The following is a 23,056-nucleotide window of genomic DNA, read 5'->3' as shown; positions in this document are numbered from 1 at the left end:
GCTCACATCCCAGGCAGCACCTCTCACGCATGTCTGGTCTCGCACGTGTTAATATTTGGGTGAGGAAAGGCAGCAGACTTCTGCCTCGCTGAGGCTTGCATTTTGCAGGAAGAGCAGAATGCCATCTGTTGGAGGAGGAGGCGGGAGTATGCAAATACTGCTGTGAATCTCATGAATGCTTAATTTGCTGTAGAACTTATTTTAAGTTTGTTTTATTTTTTAATTTGGAGTCTTTGCATTTAGTTAGTTGTTTGTTTTTTTGTTTTTTGTTTTTACTTTGTAGAATAGTCCTTATCAGTGGCAGAAGATCCTTCTGTAGTATATTTTCCGTGCTGCCGTATCGAGACAGTACCCAAGTCGGGTATGTATATGCATGCATACTTTACAGTTCTCTGGGTGGAAAGCTCAGACACCAATGTGCACAATGTGACTTGCCTTTCTCTGTTCTCAATTTGCCTGGATTTGATGTTACAAATTTAGGGTCTGATTTGGGGGTGTGTTCTACTTTCTTTCAGCCAGAAAACTTCCTTGTTTTTTTCTTTCTTTCTTTCTTTCTTTGTGTGTGTGTGTGTGTGTGTGTGTGTGTGTGTGTGTGTGTGTTTGTGTGTACGAACAAGTGTGTACTCGTGTGTGTATGTGTGCAACATGAGTGCAACTTTCTTACAATCTGCCACTCTTTCTAAATGTGTATTTTATCACCTTGTCCAATACTACAAACCAAGAAAAATATGAGGTCCACCATAAACCACTGGGTCACTCTGACCATTGGAAAAAGGTAGGTCGGGTAAGGACCAAATCCTGTGACTGTACTATGTCCTGTGTCTTGGCTTTGGTTTGGAGACTGAAGGGAGAACTGGAGCTGGCACCGCAGGGCAAATGTGTCACAGCAAAGTGGCATCAGGTACAAATGCACATAATTAGGGGCAGGAGAGAAAAATGGTCTCCTCTCTGAATTAACCAGCCCTCCTCTGACTCCAAGCAGAGAGTAATAATTGAGGGACTGGATTTGCAAGATCACCTTCTGCTCCCTACCACCTTGCAGCCTTTGGTCCCTGCCCTGTATCTAGACTCATCCCCACCATGCCGTCTCCAGCACCTGTGGCCACGGTGCTGCTGGTGTTGGGAGAGGGCAGTGTGCAGCAGCTATCTGGCACATTTCTGGGTGTCATTGTGACAATAGATGCTGTAGATCACAGCCCTTGAGGACAATGTGGCCCTGGTGCTGTTTCACCACTCACCCACCCTGTATTGTTCCCACAAGCTGTCCCCAAGCTCTCCTGCTGGCCTTGGACTTGCTTCTCTACTGTAACAGGTTAAGCTCGTGGCCTGATAAATGGGCCTGGTTCTTACATGGACTCCACATGAGTTCCATAAGAGTAGTTAGATATGTGACTTACAGATTGCACTAATCATCTTTTTACTTCTGCACCCTTAGAACAACCTTGCAGAGTAGGTGTTCTAGGAAAAAGTAATAGCAGATCTCACAGCTTGGAGGATTGGGGCCCACGTAGGGGTAGCCATGAGCTGGCTTGAAGGATGTCCCAGAGAAGTTTTCTTTTACCTACCTAATTTGCTTGATACAGCTGTGGCTGTATCAGGAAGACAGCCCATTTCCAGGGAAACCACTGTGGCAAGGCCCAGAACATCTGGGTGTGAGCATCCTGCCTGTTCTACCTCCCAGAGGAGGTCTGCATCAGCAGTTGATGGTTCTTTATTGGCACAGCGTCTTCGCCATGGCCATAGCTTGGATGGGTCCTATGGAGCTTCCTCATTTCTCTGGACACTTGCTGACCCTTCTGATTGATGCATTCTTTCCCCTGTTCCAACCCATTCATTCATTTCTTTGCATACTTCTTACCCCATGACCAGGTGCTGGTGATGCAGGGAGAGAAAGCTGGGCAGGGTACCCATCCTCCTGAATTCACTCTATGGACGGGAAGACACATCAGATTACATACATACATAGTCACTGTTTTAAATAGACGCTGGAGATGCTCCAACAGGTGGCCACTGCCCCTTCCTAGCTGAGGACTCGCTTGTTTCTGTAAGATAATGCGGCTTCTCCTTACCCTTCATCTTTGAAATGTTCACATTGGGTTCATTCCCAAAGGGTTCATTTCCATATGCAGGTACCCCTCACTGCTGTACGAAGAACCTATCTATCATTTGCAGCTATGATCCATAAGAGCAGTAATCCCAGGCAAGAGTGGGAATGGGAACCATCTGTATGGCCCCACCTTTTGCATGGCTCCCCTTCCCGGCAAACATGCCACACAAGTTCCACGTCTGTGGCAGTCTTGCCAGGGTATGGAGCATTGATGTTATCTGCTTCCCAGAGGGCACCTGAGACTCACGGGAGTTTGTGGACACAAGGTTCCCAGCATGGCATGTGGCATGCCAAGAGGTAGGTGAGTGGGGCCCACTGGTCAGGACCCCATTTTTCTGACAGCAAAAATGGGGAGTCATTGTGGAGAACTTTGAAGATAGTCTGTTTTTCAGTTGTGATTTTGAAGGTTTGGGTATTTTCATCAAAGCCAATAAGAATGTTTGAATGGAGATTATCCAGACCATCTCACCGTGGCTCCATGTGGCCCTCCACATTTTTAGATACCCCAGGGAATGCAAGCTGGCAAGCAGGTACCTGAGCAGCATCTGTTCATGCCTGGTGTCTCTGATGCCGGGAAGGCCTGCCTCTTAGAACCACCTGTGGACTTGACTATTCTGCATTGTGGCCCTGGGTAAAGAGAGACATTTGGATCTAACTTTTATGTCTTAGACATGAGTAGATTCTAGTCTACCATTTCTCCAAGGTTTATAGTTGAGAAACCAAGGGGCCCACCAGAACACAGTTTCTTTGTAAGACCTCACGGGGAAGCAGCCTGTTGTCTGTAACAGAGTCTACCTTCTACCAAAGCAACAAGGAAACACTGAGAGTAAGACCAAAAACTCTACTTGAGTGGCCAAGTGGCATTCTGTGCTTTTGACACTTTAATAAACAGACATCCTATTCATAAATAGACAAAAGCCTATTTGCCATAATTATCCACTGGTAGCTACAATTCTTTTATTAACGGAAAATCATAAACATATATAAGGAAATATACGTGTCAATACCCTATGATAATATATATTAGTAAATAGCACTAGCAGTTTTAGCTTGGGCATACATTGGCTTATTATATAATGCATTTCCACTGTGGAAGATGCCTCATGCTTTCCCAGAAGTTTGCCCTGTGATGTAGCCATCTATCATACAAGTCCAGGGCTGAAAAGGCCTTCAGATAATCTGTCCTTCCTGCTTTGATTCCAGGGTAGCCAAGGTCGGGCAGAGCTGGGATGTGAGGTGTGCATCAGCCCTAGGATTCTGAGCTCTGTAGTCTGGTACCCATGTTTCCTTTGTGCTTCTGTGTGTGGACCAGGCTGTGAGGGCCTGATTATTCCAGACTGTTGAGTACAAACACACACCAGTAGAGGAGGTGCTGTACGCTCCCAGCTTCATCACAAGAAGATCCCAAAACAGGAAACTCAGTTGTTCCTCTGCCATGTGCTTGAACCTACTTTGCAGGGCGAGCATTTCTCAAGATAGGCAGCCTAATCTTCCTGGGTGTGTTATCTGGCTTCTCTGACAGCATGGCAGCTTCCCAGCACCACCTCCCATTCTCTTGGTCACCCAGCCTCACCCACTGCTGTGGCCCAAAGTTTTGTGCTTTGTGAGTTGGTTTTTTTTTTTTTTTTATTTCACCTGAAGTGCATACTGAACTTGGTGCCTGTTATCAGTTGACAGTGCTGACAGAGCCATCTTAGATATTTCACCATTCATTTTTATTGTTTTTGCATTCAGTCCTTTGTAGTCCCCAGTGTGCATGAAGCCCTGATGGAGAATACGTTACTGCCCCTGAATCATCATCAGAACCCTTGGCTGTGTAAAATCTGTGGCCCCACCCACTGCTCCTGGCTCTTCCCCACTTCACCCCCTTCCCTGTGTAGATGTTCACGCCCCCCCCCCCAATATTGCAGAGCAGGATTCAGTTCTTGCAGTCTAGAGAGTACCTATTTTTTGCCAGGCACTGTTCAAGGCAGCAGGCATGATGAACATGAAAATGTCTCTCAGAGAGACTAGACATAAACTTACTCTCAAACAAAGCAGCCATCCAACAGTTGAATCCTAAGCAGTTGCCCAGTTCTTGGGGCAAGTGGAGTCCAGGAGAAAGAACTGAAAGAATCCGGACAGCTGGGCAGCAGGGTATTCCCCAGTGCAGGTGTACTGAGCTAGATGTATGAACCCTTAGGAAAAAAGAAGTGTTTGAGACTCTGGACTTCCAAAGATGTCTGAGGATGAACCAGTTTCTGGCATGGTTAACAGCTTTCTTCATGGAAAGAATTCAATAAAGCTGTGTCCAAGCTGGGACCCTGCTTCTGAGCAAGTATTCCACCCTAGTAAGGGAGAAATCTGAAGTGAACTTGCCAGGAGTCCAGGTCATGGGATGTGCCAGCTCTCACAGGACCTTCACTCAGCCCTCACCTCCATTCCCTTATGGTTCCTGTTGGGAATGCTTGGCTCAGGTCTCCCACGGTTGGTGTATTGAAGAGACTGTGAGTGAGACACATAGCTCACACTCCCCATCTGTCAAAAATCCGTGGCTTCCAGCGCTCACCTGAAAATTATCCTTCACAGGGCTTTTTAAGCTTTCAGATTTCAAGACAGGCACTGATGGGGTGAGTTTTGGCAGTTTTCTGGTCAGGGTGATAGGATAGGGGGTCAATCCTCAGCTTGAGAACAATGTGAAATACTCAGTGTATATGCAAGCCACCGGGTTTGTGCGGAGCTGGTGTTAGAACAATCTCCAAGATGACTTCTGGAATTTCCAGTGAAAGCAGATGACCTGGTTAGTTGACAGTTGCCCCAAAGTTTAGACTGCCTCAATGTGTAGGGAAAGGTGTTTGAGAGAAGGCATATTTTGTTATAATTTTCAGAGGGTATAGCTAGAGGTTTGTGTGCTAGAGTATTGAGCAGCATGTGGTTGTTTCCTAGAGCCTTCCAAGCGTGTGCACTCATTTCTTCTTCCAAGGACTGGATAAGATAGGTACCTGTGTTATTTCGCTTGAGAAGAATGAGAGACAGTGTGACTAGGCAACCTCAGCTGAGGAGAGTAAGGACAGAGAGTAGTGGGACTCTGTTCATTGCTATGAGATAGCTCAGCCCATAGCAATTAGCCCCAGCCATCCTTCCCTTTCTCAACCATCCTTTTAGGGTTGGACTTGCTGGCTCAAGGCTTTATGGTATTTATAGGTATCACACAGGTCACTTCCCCTGGGAACTTTAGTGGTCAAGCTGTTGGGTGATGGCTTTCAGAGCTGTGAGGGTTACTCATTTACACTTTGGCATTAAGAGTAACTCCAGCTAGCTGTGGGTGGACTCTCCGCCTGCCTATACTGAACCCAGGGCCTAATGCATAATGGGCAACTTTTGTACCACTGAGCCACAACTGTAGCCTTGATTACTTTTTATTTTGAGGTAAGGTCTTGCTACATTGCCCAGGCTGGCCTCATTACTCTTGAGTAATGGGAATTGTGGGTGTGTGCCACCATGCCTGCTTTGGATGGAATCTGAAATGAAAAATAATTTCCCCATTTGAATATTTTTTGCCTTTACTCTGAGAAGGTCTGTGAAGAGGGAGGAGTGACTGTACTGGCACTGTACTGATATGTTATCCACTTAAGTTTCTTAGCACCTTCCCCACAGGGCCCATGTTGGCTGCCTGCCTCCTCTTCTAGTATTGGAAAGAGACTTAGGGACTTCCAAGTATCTGTCCCCAAATCTAGACCCAATGTGTGACTGTGTTGCCTCTTTTGGGGTATCCAATGTTTCTGTAAGAGGGTTACTCTTCATAGAACAAGGCATGTCATCGTTTCCCCATGGGTGACAGGACTTTTTAAAACAGATTTTCTTTCTTTTAAACTTATTTATTTTGTGTTTGTTTTTGTTTTTTGAGACAGGGTTTCTCTGTGTAGATTTAGAGCCTGTCATGGAACTTGCTCTGTAGACCAGGCTGGTCTTGAACTCACAGAGATCTGCCTGCCTCTGCTTCCAGAGTGCAGGGATTAAAGGCTTGTGCCACCAATGCCCGGCCTCTTTTAAACTTATTTTTAATCAAGTTTTGGGGGTGGGGGGTTACATGTAAGTTCAAGTGCCTATATAGGCCAGAGGCATCAGATTGCCCTGGAGCTGGAGTTACGGGTGACTGTGAGCCACCTTATGTGGATGCTGGGACCAAATTCAGGTTTTTTGCAGGCATAACAGTACATGCTTTTAACCATTGAGTCATCACTTCAGGGTCCCCAAAGCTCCCTACACTCCCAAATGTAGTTTGATTTACATAGTTGCCTGCATGTAACATTTCAGAAGATTCATTCAGTATTATTTTGATAGATCTTTTTTCTGGGCCTTTACATTAGAAACACGGGTCTTGCCTACAGTAAGACACCCATGTACCATGTCCTACAATGGCTCTTCGAACAGGAATGCAGTGCAGGTTTACAGTGGACACTCCATGTCCTGAGCTGCAAATCCAGAATTCCTGTCATGGTCAGAGTTGTGGGAGGCTTCCAAGACCTCACAGACTCTTCAGGAAAAAACAAAAGCGGCATAGGCATCAGGAATACCCCAGTGGGAGCCAGTACAGCCAAGGAGCCAGTGCAGCCAGGGAGCCAGTGCAGCCAGGGAGCCAGTGCAGCCAGGGAGCCAGTGCAGCCTGGGAGCCAGTGCAGCCAGGGAGCCTGTGCAGTTCAGGAGGCAGTGCAGCCGGGGGGGAGGGGGGGGACACACATGCCACACCCCTGGGCCTGTCCTGAAGAAATATTACCATTCCAGTTCCCATGGGCCCCCCAGGCTTGCCAAGAATGCCTGTCTTGCCCAGGTGTGACTCATTTCCTCCAGCAGGCATCACTTGAGCACTTAACCCCAACAGAATCTGGGCTGCCTCTGGGGATCTAGGAAATGTAGTTTTTGGTCTTTCTGGAGCCTGTGGTCTTTGCCACGGTGGTTCATTGAAGATTCCACTAGTGTTCACACTGAATCTGGGGAAGCCAGTGAAGCCCCTGATCCAATGTCATCCCCAGAAGGTGTCCCCAAGGAAACAAGGATCCCTAAGAATTTCCATCCCCACAGGCGTGCTCCCCTTAAAGATACCTGCTGACCGGATTCCACAGTCACCCAGGGAGGGTTCTCAAGCTCAGGGAGCTATGTTCACTGAGCCTGAACTCAGCAGCAGGTAGAACTGCCTGTCCATCCATTCGTCCATCCACAGCCTTGGGTTTGGGGTGGTACTGGGAACACTGGCCTCTCATCCTAGCTCAAAGCTGTGATTTCTTGGTGTGACTGTTCTGAGAATCCTGTGCTCTTGTCTCCTTGTCTGGGGCCAAGCACATAATATAACCCCCAAGGATACCCTCTCCCCCATTGATCATTTCCTCCACCTAGGTCCTAACACCCAAGGTTTACAGAGCCACTCATTAGCACCCCCACAACACATCACATGAGCCTTTGGGGATGGGGGTTCATATTAATCAGCACATTGTTCTTTCTCACTAAACACCAAGGCCCCTGCTCACCCTCTTTTGTGGGTCAGGCCTTCTACCCATAGACAAAGGTCTTTTCTAGCATCGTCTCTCCCCATGGCATCTCAGACCCACCGAGATGCCTGTAGACCCCTTGTCTGGCTTGGAATTTTCATCTGGAACAGTGCTGGGTCACTTGCTGATTGGAGCCTAGTCTGAAGGAAATCAGCCTTTCCAAACAGCTTTCCTAGTCCCCTTCCCCACCCCTCAACACCTTAACAAGGCTCTGCCAAGGACCTGTCCAGTGCCTTTGCTGAGGCCTGTGGGAATGCCCACAGCATGTGTTTTCGAAGTTGTCCCAGGGAACAGTGAGCACGCAGCTTTCCTAGGTAACTAGATTGATGGGTAACATGTTTTCAGGGCCACAATTTCCAGGCTGTGGGGAGTTTCTCATTTCATGGAGGAAGTAAAACACTGTCCTACCAAATGCTTTGGCGACAGCAAGTGTTCTGTGGAGACCTTGGCCTGGCAGTTGGTCCTTTGGGGTATCTTCAAAGAGACAGAGCTGGACAGAGCCTTGAAGAGGGCCTTGAAGGGACTAATGAGGTGATCTGACTTGGGCCATAGGGCTCTGCTTCTTTTCAAGTGGCTTTGTCACAGCAACAACAAACTAGCCTAAGCCTAAAGTGGAGAGGGTCTCAAGCTACACCCATATGCTTCTGGTGAACCCCAGCTAGGTCCTCCTCTGTGCTCATGAGCCAGATGATCCTTGGTCCATACAGCCAAAGAAGACTGCATTTTGCCTCACTAGGATGGCAAGTGACCCATGCTGTATATTCAGGCCTGTTGCAAAGGTCATGTGGCTTCTGCTGTCTTTACCTAGGTCCCACTTGTGTATCGTGGCTTTTGTCAGAGTGGGTTGCCTGACCATCTCTAAAACATCAAAAGATAAGCAGCAAGCCCTGCCCCCTTGCAGGTCAACACACTTTCCCTTCGGTTGTACCTGCTTCTGTGCAAATAAGGGGCTTTTTGGGTGGGACCCAGCATAGTTAGAAGAAGACAGTTTTCCAAGGCCAATGCTGTGGAGAGGGGACACTTCACCTTGGGGTGAGGTGAAGTCCCTGCCTTGGTCCTCCTCCCCTCATATATTCCGGCCATGTCCTGTTGTCCTTTCTTCTCAGCCTTTTGTGGAGGCCGACACAGCCATTTCTGTCTAAGTATATGTGTTAGAAAGGATTACTGGCCTGCTTGGACTGAAGAGGGCTGTGGGTTGTGCCCCCCCTTTTTTGTTCAAATTACCCAGGTGTGAGGTTGATGTTCCACTGATGGTTGTCAAGGGTGGGTCACACCTCACATGGGTGAGCTCAGTGAGCCTACAGGCAGAGCTTAGTGAACAGTACTTCTGAGGACATGGAAGCCCTTCCTGAACAAAAAGGCACTCTTCTAGAGAGCCCCTGAGGTCATCTGTAAAGGACTTTGAAATGGTGCCGGTTCCAGTAGGTTCAACAGAAGAACCATCTTCAGATCTAACAGGAGGCTTTGAGAGTGCAAAGGACTTTAGAGAAATCATATTAGTTGTCACCTTTTCAACTCACAGCTCCTTGCTGTTCTGGCAACACAGGTTTCCAGAGGTTAGCCACAAAACTGCTCTAAGTAGTACGGGGACAAGTCTGCTTCTCCTGTAGCCATCTTGGCGATCCATGTCAAGGACACCTAAAGCCAGGCAGGGGGTGGGCTCAGGGAGTGGATCTGGCAACCCTGCTGACCCCAGTGGGAGATGCTTTAGAGCATCTGTCAGGCTGTGGTGATATTGGAGGACATAGTGGGAGGTCCGTTTCTGTCCAGTCACAGATGGGATGCAGCCCGGCTCTCAGTGAGTCAGCCAGCAGTGTGGTTCCACAGATCCTATGGGTTTATCTTTAGATTTTCCTTTATTCTTTAGTGTTTTCCTCTCAATACATGAATGTTAAAGTAAGTTTAGAAAACACATAAAAAATAAGGTCAAAATTAGCAAGCCAGGTAGATCACCACAAAGCCACTGTTAGCACTTTGGTCCATTTTCTTCCAATCTTGTCTTTTTCCTCTAATGACTTCACTCACACAGGACACAAAAGAGGTGGTTTTGGTCTTTCTTTTTTTGGGGGGGGGCAGACCCCACCTTTCACAACGTGCTGGTTGGTGAAGCACACTGATAGGGAAGGGGAAGAGATGTGGCCAGCTCTGTCCTATGACTTTAACATCAAACATCATTGCCCTAAGCACTCTTCTCCAATGGGGCTCATAAATTGTACCATTCTTGGAAAGAGTCCCCAGCTTAAAGCAGCCCCTCAGTCTTTATCCACATTAGTCATCCCCCCCATACCCCTCTATCCCTCCCAGTCCCTACCCCTCTACCCACAGGACCAGGAGTGGAACCTCCAGGTGCTACAAAGAACCTGTTAAAAATAAAATGGAAGAAATGGTGACAACTAGAATGGCCTGGGAGAAAGGCTCAGTCCAGAGAAGGAAAAGGCAGATCAAGAGGAAGGTAGAATAATGCAAATTTGACCTTTTAAACCCTTGGTTAAGGATCAGTCCCAAGCAGGAAACCAAGAGAGAGACTCGGCTTCCTCCGGTGTTTCTTCTCTTACAGCCTTTTGCTCAGATGAAGCCAGAGCTCTGCCTTGTACTTTGGGGCTGACTCACTTACATTAGAGCCTGAGAGGGTGTAGTGTGGCCAATGCCCATTTATAACATTGCATCCATTAGAAAGATGCATTCGGCTTCCAGACTGCCAACTCAGAAAGTTTTGGAGCTCAATCCACTAGTGAGAGACTGTAGGCAGTGTGTTAAGGGTTATCCCAGCATTGTAACAATCCACTAGTGAGTGAGAGACTGTAGGCAGTGTGTTAAGGGTTATCCCAGCATTGTTTCCATGCCTAAAGGAATTGGCATCTGTGCCCAAGGGCTTATTTCCTGAAATATGCAGACATCAGTGGGCGATTCTGCCTAGGCGTCTGACCAGAAAAAAAGTAAGAATGACTGCATGGCTAATTTGCTATTTGCAGGTCTTGTAAAAACAAAGAAGCTAGATGATTCTGGCCAAAACAGTTTCTATGATATGCTATATGGACCAGAGCCATTTGTATGACAGACACTGGATTCACTCTCTACAAATACAGCAGGGGTTGATTGCTCAGTGGGGTTCAAGGTGTCTTTAGGGGGTGTGTCCTAAATTGTCAACAGCTTCCACATGGTGTCTGTGTCCTTAGCTTTTGGCATGAGGCAATCAGATGAGGTCATCTGCTTGAGTCCGTTTCCTGATAACTGATCATTTTGTGACACAGAACAAATTCTATTCTGAGAGAGCTTTCAAGCCTAAAGGCTGCCTGCCTGGTCTGGGGCCTGTCCCCTTCTTCCCCACCCACTTGCCCCAGAAACATCTCTTTTCGTGGTGGAAAATTACACATTCACAAACTGTGTTTCTTTCCTCACACCAAGCATATTCCCACACAGCGACTGATTCTGGATGATCTCATGGGTGAATCATGCCATTATCCGGCTGTTTATAAGAGCTGCCTTTAGACAAAGATTTTGGTGTAAGCTGCGTTAAGACCCCTCCATTGTCTGCCAGTCGCCCTTCTGGGGATGACTTACCCCTGAGTGCTGAGTCTGAGGGGCCAAGATTTCTCAGCTAAAAGCTGCCTTTGATTTTACTTTTTTTTTCCTTCTGTCAGCTGTGGCCTTGTTCATTGACTTTGAACTCTGTTGGTATGACTCTGCCTCCATGCAAGCCAGTGAAACTGATCCAAGATGGCCACTGCACTTGAAGGAGCAGTGTTAGCTCTGGAACTGTGACAAATACTAGAGATAATGAACTTATGAAAAGAAAATGGTTATTTTGGTTTATGGTATTAGAAATTTCAGTCTGGGGTTGGGGAATAGTTCGTGCAAGCAGGAGGCCCTGAGTTCAGTACCCAACACCTACATGAAAGCCAGGAGCAGTGATGCACATTTGAAACCCTGTTACTAGAAAGGAAAGACAGGTGGATCCCTTGGCCGCTGTAGCCACAGAGCCTAGCCTATTAGACAAGCTCTAGTCCAGTGAGACCCTGTCTCAAAAATCAAGGTGGGCCACTCCTGAGGAACAACACACAAAGTTGTCCTGTGGTTTCCACATACATGTACACGTACCCACACAGACATGCTCAGTCCAGGTTTCACTCTCTACAGGTGCTGGAGCTGAGTTATGGACTTCATGGCTGGGCTGCCAAAAGTGGGGTGGGGGGTCCTCAATATCCCCTTTTAGGGCTCACCTCCTGACCTAAGGCCTCCCATTGGGCCCTCCTAGGGACTCCACCACCTCTCAGTGGTACACCAGGTGAGGGAGCAAGCCTTTAGCACATGACCTTTGGGGGACATTCTAGATCCAAACTACAGCATACTACACATGGGGCTTCTGAGCAGAGTACTTGTGTCTGGAGTCCCGTGGCGTATGATCTCTTAATTAAGACTTGTTCACATGTGGTATTTCCTTTCCTAATCAGTTTTCAGAGCTCTGCTTTCTCCCAGTCTCTGTTCTTTTTGAAGGGTCTAGAAATCCTGTTAATATTTAATTAGCTCTTAAATTATTTACTCATCCAAGTGTTTGAGCCATTGTTGGCCTTAAAAGAGAAAGTTCCCGGGTGGTGCTCCCAGCTGGTCCCGTGAGTCTGAGTTTAAGGCACCATTAGAGATGCCACCATGGGTAGCGGTCAGGACAGCCCGATCTTAGGAGCAGAAAGCCTTGGAAAGTGCCTAATTGGATCACGCATGCTTTCTCCCATCTACTTCCCAGGTGTAAGTATTCAATTGTATATTTTAAAAAGTATTATGTGTGGGGGTATGCATGATGCAGGGGTGCACATATGTGGAGGTCAGAGGTCAACTTTGTGGCAGTGATTCTCTCCTATCTTCCCATGAGTCCTGGGGAATCACACTTAGCTCAGCTGATTTGCACTGCAAGCACCTTTGCACACTGGCTCACAATTATAATTTTTTTTAGATTGTTTCATTGATTTTGCCTCCAAGGAAAAGGACCCTGAACTCTCTTATAGATGGGGAATCCTGTTGTCCTACCAAGATCAATTCTGTGCATTAATGATAGTCAGCCAAGTCTTTCACAAAAGATAGTCGGAATTGGCCATGCAGTGGTTAACGGGGCAGGGGGTGGGTAATCTTTGAGAACGAGATAATGTAGGTTGACAGTTAGCTTTGATCACATGATTCAACAGTGGTGAAATATGATGTGTTTGCTTTGTGCTGTAGCAGCTGAGGCTAAGCCTGGGTTCCAGGGGCTTTCCTGATGTAGACCCACGGGACTCGGAGGAGAATGCCACAGCCCCCAGTGAACCAACCTGCTTTTCTTAAGCATAGAACTGCTGTTTGACTGTCTGCTATTTAATCCCCTCTCATCTTGCCTCAGCCTGCCCCCCAGCCCCCTCTCTAGCCCCTCCCATTCCCCCCACTGACTGTTTCCAAGGCTGGTCTTTGTCCTGCATTTTCAAACTGTTCAAGCTTGCATAGCCTGAGAATTGAGCTGAGTGGGAAAGCCAGTGTAAATTGGGGCAACAAGGAATTAGAACATGAAGTTGCCCATGGCTCTGACCAATGCTCTTCGGCCCTTGTAGAAATAAGTATGATATCCTCCTACTGCCTTACAAACCACTCTTGTCCCTGGCAAAAGTACCACATTTAAGATTTGATATGTGCAAATCTGGACTACTGCACGTAAGTGGTGCTTCAACTTGCCGTGTTCTTTAAAGAAGGACCTCCTATGCAGGTGAGGTTGGCCTGTGACTCAAAGAGACCAACCTACCTCTGCTTCCAAATGCTGGGATTAAAGGCATGCTCCATCATACCCAGTGCCTTTTTGATTTTTAAAAATAGTTGGAGTCTCAGTAAGTTAATATTTGACCCCTACATATATCTGGGTTTAAAAGAATATCCTTCAGACTTTTCAAAGAAAGTCCAGCTTGAATCTGCTCTTAATGGCTCCATCCAGCTGCTGCTCTAAGTTGTCATCCATACTGTGGGTTTAAGGCTGGCATTCGAGGCCACAGATGTTTTTGATAACCATTTTATAAGGTTTTAGAACAGTAATGTTAGAAAATGCTGAGATTTATTCTTACTCTCCTAGGAACTTTGCTTCATTCTTTTTTATTGGATATTCTCTTTAAAGATACTTTTTGAGTATAGCAACACAACTCATAGTCCCTTTCTGCAGTCACCACCAGTTGTTCAGGCCTTTGAGACAGCAGGCAGCATCGCCCATCGCTCTGTTGCTCCCTTTGCAGTCACACGAGGCCAAGGCAGTTATCTGTAATATTAGGGAGCCCATTGTGCAATTGCTGTTATTATGTCAGTCGAGTATGGCTCCGAAAGGGCAATTTCCTGCAGTTCATGCTAATATCAGGTTTCAGTGACATTTATTGGAGCACTTAGCAGGGAAAACCTAGAGAAGATGGGCAGCATCTTGCTACCCAGAATGTCAAGAAAGGAAATGTTCACCTGCCTGAGGATGTAGCTCATCTGGTAGAATACTTGCTTAACATGCACAAAGCCTTGGGCTCAGCCCCCAGGACCACAGAAAACTGGGCATTGTGGTGTATACCTCTGACCCCAGTCCTTGGGAGGCAGAAGCAGAAGGGCCGGAAGTTCAGGATCCCCTTCTGCTACATAGTGAGTTTCAAGGCCAGCCTGGGCTATAGGAGATCATATCCTAAGAAGAAGAAAACAGTCCAGTGACCATCAGAAATGTCATGAATGAGCTTTGTTTTCTGTGACGTGACTCTTGAGGCGCATATGTGTATATGCTTGTAATCTTAACTCACTCCCACCAAGAACCGTGTTCAGTTCCAGTGACCACCTGAGAGAATGCACAGAAACACGTGTCCCAAACATCACAAAGTCACATTCTAGAGTGGCTACTTGATGTTGGGAATTACATACATGAGGATGGTCTTGGAGAAGTACTGATTTATAATGTTCTTGGAGGGAGGAAGGGAGGGAGAAGAAGGGGACAGAGGGGGGAGGGAGGGGGACCCTATAAACAGTTCTGAGACTTGTTTGCCTTTCCTATGTGACTTTGATGTCATTTTGAGCATGGTGAGCCATCTCTTAAGAAAGTGGCTACGAGGAGCAGAAGGTCTGCATGTTGATTTTGAAGACTGACCCAAGTAAGACTTTGCATTGGAAGGAGCCGGGCCATCTTTTGCACACCTGTAGATCAAAGCAGGGGCTGAGCTGAGCCGAAGATGTTTGCTTTCCCTGTGTCAAAAGTGACATTCTTTCCTTCCTCTTCCCTATTCATCATCCCCAGCCTTTCTCTCTTTCTCCGGGGTTACCGCTGGCCTTTCCACATTACTTTCTCTTGCTGAGGTTCTCAGTCTCTGCTTGTGGAACCTCCATCCAGATCTCCTGGTGAGCATGCTGTCAGTCTAATGTGGCCTTCACTAGCAAGTACTGTGTATCAGACAAGCTGGAAAGCAGCACCCAAGCATGGCCGCAGTATATATAGGTCCTGGACACCCTATTCTGCCCTGTACTAGACAGGATGCTTGGACATAGGAGACAGGCTGTAGTAGGTAGTCAGAATGGCACTAGGTGACTGGAGCGACTCACCCTTTGACACAGTGAGTAACTCTACCTGGATGTAGTCACAGTGGACCTACCTTGCACCTCTAGGGTGGTGCTATGTGTTAGAAAGAGCACTTTGGTGACCTTGTTAAGTCTCAATGCCCCCCTCTGTAAAATGGGTTAATGGTAATATCTTAGCTAACACGTGATGGTGAGAGGCTTTAGAAATTGTGCTATGCTACTGGAAGGTTTGTTATTATTACTGGGGTTATTCTTTGGTGAGAGGACACACTGTCAGGGTGGTTGGCCCAACTACTGTGGTATTGATCCTTTTATTACCAGCAAGCACTTGGTAGCTGTTGAAGACATTGATTTGTCCCATCTGATAAAGAAGAGCGGTGAAGAGAGGTGATCTTAGCAACTTCAAAAAGAAGTCAGCACTAGATCCCAAGAGACTCACGTTCCCCAGCACTCAGAAAATGCCTCCCCTCACCTACCTGTCTGAAAACACAGAGGCCATGCTGAAGCTGTTGGTAAACACGGGCTTCCAAGGCCCGCTTCCTCCTCACATGTTCTGTTCATGTGGGTATCATTTACATGAAAGTGATAGAAGAGTGACTCCCAGAGCACCGCTGACATGACCTCCCCGCCACACCGGGTCATTTCATCAGTGTGACTGTGAAATGCCATACAGTAAGTGTCATTCTTTGGGAAACACACAAAGCATTTTCTCTTGGCTTGTCCTTCCTAGGGACCTGAAATTGGATGGAGGGAAACAGTCAGCAGGGGCTATGAGCCTGAAGGAGATCATTGGCCTTGATGGTGTGGAGCTGGGTGCTGACGGGAAGGTAAGGTTTCCAGTGTCTGAGATTTTGCAGATAGCACAAGGCCCAGGATGTGAGAGCTAGAGCATAAGCCTTACTTGCCAGGTCAGGGCAGGTTCCAGGGCGATGCACCATCTCACTGCAATGCTGCCAGTGTGCGGACAGAAACCATCAAGCCAGTAACTCAGTAGAGGCATGGCAGGAGGTCCAGAAGTATGTGCATTTCTCTGATAACACTGTTTACAGCTGATTGTGCAATATTCACATATTTATGAACATATACCCACATTCCAGGATGAAGTAATGGTTTGTGTATCTATGTACTGGAGGTGTCGGAGCAATATTCCAGCCACTGGTAAAGTTTTGGCGTCTCAGCCCAGCACAGTGACCACTAAATTGTGGTCAGTTTAGTATCCAGCTAAACATCAAATTCCACAATACAATGAGCTGTTAAGGTGAAGTCCAAGGAGCAAAATCTGAAATATGCTGACCTCTGTTACTGGGTATAGGTAGTCTCCATACAACCTCCAAAAATCCTGTGCCCCAGTGGGGAAGCTCCCATTGTGCCTGCAGGTGAGCAGTCCTCACCCTCAGGGTATCTGTGTCTAAGACCTAGGCATGAGGTAGGTTATTGTAGAGTGCAGGTCATGGTCAGTACCTTTGGGGAATCGTGAGACGATCCAGCAGCCTTACCAGATACTCCTGAGGCCTGGTGTGTTCCTGAGTTCCTCTCCTGGATTATAAGATACAGTACAACATGTACCTGTTCATGACACAACATTCCAGCACATTCTGAAACAGTGCCTTGTTGTCTGACACATAGACATTTTAGCTACCTACTAGGAAGAAACAGACTAGATGGGACCAGTTAAGATGTACACAGCTCGGAGTCTGTTCAGGTGAGGGCTGGGTATGAAAGTGGCACAAATTTGGCAAAAATGAATACCAAACAAGATGCATTTTTCTCTTCCTTTGTTGGTTTGTTTTTCTGTTTTTTTGACATGTGGTCTCTGTGTATAGACCAGCAGGCTGCTTCAAACTTGGAGATCTGTCTTTCTTTGTCTCAAGAGTACTGGGATTAAAGACGAGCCCACAGGCTGGGATACAAGTTGCATTTTTTCAAATCCCATTAGATTCCAGAATTGCATGTTTTTTAAAAAGCAAATCTGATCTTAGAGTAGCAACAGAGCTTGGCCAGAAAACATGCCTGGCCTCCTCTTGGTGTAATCATTGTCTGTATTTGTTTTCCCTTCTAGACAGTGTCCTATACCCAGTTTCTATTACCTACAAATGCCTTCGGAACCCGGCGAAATACCATAGACTCCACCTCCTCCTTCTCCCAGTTCCGGACCCTGAGCCACCGCAGCCTCTCAATAGGCCGGGCCAGCAGCACCCAGGGGAGCCTGGATGCAGGTAACTTTAGCTCAGGGGGTCTGGTGGCTTGTGGTGGGATGTGCCCTGGTTTACAGTGCAAATGGTCTCTGTTTGTGTTGGTTAGAGGACAGGGTCCACCAGTGAGGTGAGGGGGCAGGCATGAGGTGTGATCTCAGGTCACACAGGCTCACAGGCATACCACAGACGACCTGCCTCTTAATTAGCTGCTCAGTCACCAGCCCCCCAGGGCCTGCCTATGTGGGAAAAGCCAAGCTGCTGCTCTCTCCCAGCTTCTCATTCCTCACTCACCTGTGTTCTATTGATGCATTCTGCCTTCTGCATTTCCCCATGTAACTGGGCCCTGAAGTGTAGGGTTGGGTGAGCATTTCCTTTGCAATGCTCACAGTTAGAAGTTGAGTTGACTTTTGAAGGAAGAGCTGAATGTTCCATGTTTGTCCACACATAGGTACAAGGATAAAAACTCTCACAGAGAAATTCCAGGTGAGGGGCCCAGGAAATGGCTGGCAAAGTGCTTTCCACAAAAACACGAAGGCCTGAGTTCAGATCCCTGGCACCCAAATAAAAGGCCAGGCATGCATGTGTGTGATCCTAGCCCTAAGACAGACAAGCAGACCCTTGAGTTTTGCTAGCCACTAGTCTGGCAGTATTGGTGAACTCCAGGTTCCACGAAAGACACTGTCATAAAAGATGGCAGAAAAGTCGTTGAGGAGACATCTTACATCAACTTTTCTGGTCCCCCCCCCCACACACACACGAAATTCCAAGTGAAGGTGGAGTTCCCTAGGTCAGCCTGCCCCTATCCTAATGCCCCCATCACCTGAAAAAGCATTTGTATCTGTGTTTGCTAGTGGCTACCACGGTTGGGACATGATTCACACACAGCAGCCTATCTAGAAGTATTTACCCAGGTCATGCCCTGAATGGCACAACTGAGTTTAGCAATTCTCTCTGCAAGCTTAGAGAATGGGCTGTTCTAGGGCCATGTTCTTGTGACCTCTAAGGGTCACATGCTGTGTCAAGTTGTGTATTCTTCTGAGTCATGGAAATGAACACATAATTTACTAACATAGGGGAAAAAAACAGAATGGTAAGGATTGGCCAATCTTTTTGTAGTGTGTGTTTATACCTCACTGCTAAGCAGAGGCAACCCCTAGAAGTCAGAGCCATTGCTGCTACTCTGAGGCAATGGCCCTGGAGCCACCTGGTCTTTAGTAACTGTCCTTAGCCTCTTCTTAGCAGTCTCAGCCTCAAGGAGTCCAGGGCCCTAATTACCGTTTGCTTGTGCTCCTCAGGAAGTGATCTGGGAGACTTTATGGACTATGACCCAAATCTCCTGGATGACCCCCAGTGGCCTTGTGGCAAGCACAAGCGGGTCCTGACTTTCCCTTCATACATGGTAAGTGGTATCCAATGACTGGCTGGCAGGTTTCTTCGTGCCCACAGCAACCTGGAATGGCCTTGGGTAGCTCGCTGGACTTTGCATCTGGGACATTTTATCAAGTTCTCTAGTCAGAGTTGTAGGATTCCAGTTAGCTTGCCTGGGAATGCCACCTATAACGGGTTGGGGGGGGGGGCGTCCAGCTTAGAGACCTTCACTTCTGAGAAGGGCATGCCAGAGTATACACACTCCAGACTCTACTAGTGAAGGGCCTGACCTTTCAGGGGAGCACCAATTTCAAGCTGTGTTTGGATCACCTTAGCAATTGTAAGTCTCCACATGCACTCCGAATCATGGGCAGGTGTTACAGGGAGCACTTTCCTTGCTGTGTGTATTTCGAGACTTCTGGTTTCCCCTTGAGTAATTGGATTACACTTTCTGACTGATCACCTTCCCCACCATGGTGGGCTCCTGCTTCTGTAGACACTCCTTTCTTTAGCAGAGCTGTCCTCATTGCTGAGGAGCAGGAAAGAGTCTATATGCAGAGAAATGGACTGACCAGACCCATCATACACTCATCAATAGAGGGAACTCGACCAGATGCCTTGCCTCTCTGTGCCTTCCACATCCCATGGGGCAGCAGGGCAGACAACCACAGTACTTCCTCCCTGGGTCACTCCAGCTGCTTATCAACTCCAAGTACTCAAGGCTGCCTGTGTTTGCATTTAGAGTTTAGAACCAGTGGGCAGCACTGGGCCTTTGCTGATTACTACCGGTGTTTGAGGAGATCTGCTGAGCCATGTTGGACAGAATGAACTTTCAAAGTCATTTAATTTAAAACGGCCCTGTCCTCTGTCTCACATACTTATCCCTCAGCTGCTAACACGATAACAAAATCACAGTTGTGTGTAGGTAGGGATTGTTGGGTTTAAGTGTTTTTGGTTTTGTTTGTTTTCTTGTATTCTTTTTTTCTATTCTATGACCTGTTCATTCAAGGAACAAAACCATTCATCTTCCCCAGATTCCGGGGCTTAAATATTTGGTGACAAAAGCCTGTGTCCTTGTGTTAAAGGAGCCACTGAAAAGTTGCCATTTACATGATAATGTGAATTTTCAGTGTGGGCCCCACTTTATCCATGAATGTTCACTTTATTAACTACCTTAGGCAGGAAACTGTGACTCGGAATCCCAGTAGGACCCTTTGCTAGAGACAGGAAGTGGGGTGCTGAGCCTCCAGCTCCTGAGTCAGGCTCTGCTCACTGATTTTGCCTGGCTGTTTCTGAACACATGTCCTATGCAGTCGGCAGTGGGACCTCAGGGCAGGGTGTGAGGACCATTCTCTGGCCAGATTAACAGATGTCTAGAGGCTTGAGACAGCATGAAAGTGGACTGCTTGTGGCTGATGATGGGGTCCTGCAGGGGACTCCCCTACAGAGATGTTGTCTTATGGGCAACACTGACCTCCCTCTGACAAGCATGGTGGGTGCCAGGTCCGATTTGCCCCCTTATTGCATTGTGAGCTTTTGTTCTGGGACAGTCTGTGCAGGCTCACACCAGAGCTACCTGTCCTTGGATGACTTTCCACATGAGTGTGTATGTCCAGCCCTCCTCATCCTGCGTTCCCAAATGGGTCGTTTTCCATGTGCTGACACTGGGCTTCTGGTAAGAGTCCATGTTTTCACAGAATGCTATCACTCTTTGGCTGCATTTCCTAGCCCAAGCCATGAGGCTTCTCTCCTGTTCTGGCCCCAGACCTTGGTACTTTTAGTAAAGGACAGGACATCCATTCTTTTGTGCTGTCACTTAAATTGTTGACAATGTGTGACAAAAAGCTCCAATCCAGGTCCTGTAATGCAGAGGAGCCTACAGGCTGCAGGGGGTTTGCACTGACCTTGCAGGATTCTTTATTCTCATGGCTTTGCTTGACTGTTGTATGCTGTGGAGCAAATCTAGAATTTGCTCAATCACTAAATTTAGTTGTCATCCTACTATGTGCTTTGACATTTACCGGAGAACTAACAGCTACAGTCTCCTCTCGTCGGCCTTAGAATAAGTGGGAAAGTCCAACAGCAAACAAGCAGACAAATGTGGTGGAGAGGAGAGCATGGAAGATATCATCCTGAAAAAGTGATAGGAGTAGGTAAGGAGGGTCAGATGTGTTTCCTGGGAGGGCAAGGGTGTGTACAGAGTGGGGTTGAGACCACAGAGTGACGAGCCTGCATCTCTAATAGGCCGGTGACTCCCGGGGGACAGTGGGGTTATTTGAACAGGTTGCTGAAGAGCCCTCGGTGCCTGAGGCACATGAGGAGGAATGAGAAGCTCTGCTCACCCCAACAGCCACCCCATCGGGTAGATGCCAGGTCTCTGAGGCTGGGCTCTGCTGGCCCCGGTGCTTCCTGCTGCCATTTCTGCTGGCTCATAGGAACAGGGACTACTAGGGACTACTCAGCCTCTGGATCCTGCTGCCTCAGCTTCATCTTCTCAGGCCACAGTCCTGGTTAAACCATTTCAGTGGGGAACCCAAGTCTGAGACCTAGTGTTTGGGGATGTGCCATGGAATTTCAGGCTCCATTACAGCCAGCTTAAGTGTGTAGTCTCATGAATTCTGGCACTGTCGTTTGATCTCAATATAGATCTAGTCTGTTTTTCTAATTCCCCATCTTCTCTGAGGCCACCCGCCGCTGCTCTGACTTCGGGAACTATATTAAGTTTTTCTCCTGTCCTGGAAGTTTGTGTAAATGGAATTATAGGCAATATTCTTTCTTTGGGCCATCTCTCACACAAGTTGGTGTTAATGTGATTCACACAGAGAATTGAATTTAATTGCTGAGAAGTGTTGATGAACACAATTTATTCTATCCTGAAAGCTACTGCCATCAATATTCCTGTACATGGCTTTTTGTGGGCATGTATTTCCTTTTTTCTTGGATAAGTACCTCTGGACGGTCATTCAGTATTACCCAACCCGGAGTCAGATATGTGCTTTCTCCACTATTGTTCTCATCATATATCAAAGAACCACTTGCCACAGCCTTTTGGAGGGTTCTACAGGTGAAGTCCCTCACTTCCAGCATGGAAGTGACACTAAAGTGGCCTTGTACTCTTGTTACATTTGTATTTTTAATTGTTGACCCATCAGGTCCATCATGAAAAGGCAAAAGCTAGATGTTGAACTTGAAACCTCCCGGGGCAGGTATGAAAACCACAGTGTAGCTGCACCTGTGGTTCAGCCTGCAAACTTCTAGAAGGTCACCACAGAACACGAAAGCACGTCATAGACAGCAACCACAAACACACGTCAAGCTGCCTGGCTGCATGCAGGTTCTTGTAGGGCATTAGCTAATGTACAGCCAGAGGGCAGGAGGCTCCTGTCAGACCATGCCTCCTGTGCCTGCCCTGCCTGGTGTGTAATTAAGTTTCACTAGAGAGTGGTTCTTTATCATTAGAGCCTGGCAGCTTCCATGGGCAGTGGTTTTTATTGTTACCTGTTTTCCCCTCCTTTTATGGGTGTGGAAAACAATTAAGAGAATATGAGAAAGAACTGTAGTAAGGTGAACAAAACTAGCCCCCAATGGATTTGTAAATCCTTTTCATTTTTTCTCACACTGCTTTGACATAAGAAAACGGAGACATTCTTGGTGATATCTATAGATACCCACATCTCTACAGACCCCTGTTGGATGGATCTCTGATAATATTCCTTGTATTCCATTTACCTAACAGCAGAATCTGAGTCCTTTGGCACACATCGCCCTTAAGCTATAGAAATCTGCCTTAGGATTCAGTTTTCCAGGACACTAGGAAATGCTAAGCAGGGGGAAAGAGAGGACTCAGTAAAAAGATGCATTCGGCCTGCCCTACTTGGTGGCTAGACTCTGCCCTCTATCTCCACAGATAGAATTTTTATTGCCATTGCTTGTTTCCATTAAGAACTGTACTGGTGGCTTAGGTACCCACCTACTGTAGACTATCCGAGACGCGAAGCATCTGCTGTCATCAGATGCCTGACAGTGAGTATACCTCACAAGGCATGGTGACCCCTCAGTGTGACCCACCCCTGTGTCAGTGAGAGCTGCACACTGCTTCCTTCTAGGCTCCCGTGTTTGGAATCCAAGAGGTAGAAACAGCACCACAGGCAGCCCAGGTTGCTTAGCCACCACCCCGTCCTATAGTTTCCTTATCATTCACTGTTGCCCTGAGAAGGAGGATTAAATGCATGGGACAGCTGAAATGGCCATCTGCTGTTGGTTTTATGGATGTAGTCCCCAGCGCCCCTGCCTAATTACCTGAACAAGTACAACATCTG

The 23,056-nt window shown here is 47.3% G+C and overlaps 1 protein-coding gene across 2 annotated transcripts in view; it reads left to right on the top strand.

The window, feature by feature from the left end:
• Positions 1-23,056, top strand: part of Cables1 (Cdk5 and Abl enzyme substrate 1) — a 106,224-nt gene that overhangs the window by 70,203 nt on the left and 12,965 nt on the right. Inside the window, exons 4-7 of one of the 2 annotated variants that reach the window (XM_027404329.2) lie at positions 284-361; positions 15,905-16,001; positions 17,234-17,390; positions 18,665-18,768. In XM_027404329.2, the coding sequence (XP_027260130.1) occupies positions 284-361; positions 15,905-16,001; positions 17,234-17,390; positions 18,665-18,768 (436 nt within the window). The remainder of the gene's footprint in view (positions 1-283; positions 362-15,904; positions 16,002-17,233; positions 17,391-18,664; positions 18,769-23,056) is intronic. The other variant, XM_027404330.2, reaches the window with a different exon arrangement.

This window comes from Cricetulus griseus, chromosome 2, assembly GCF_003668045.3.
Source record: "Cricetulus griseus strain 17A/GY chromosome 2, alternate assembly CriGri-PICRH-1.0, whole genome shotgun sequence".
Lineage (NCBI taxonomy): Eukaryota > Metazoa > Chordata > Mammalia > Rodentia > Cricetidae > Cricetulus > Cricetulus griseus.
This window is presented reverse-complemented; position numbering and strand designations above follow the sequence as displayed.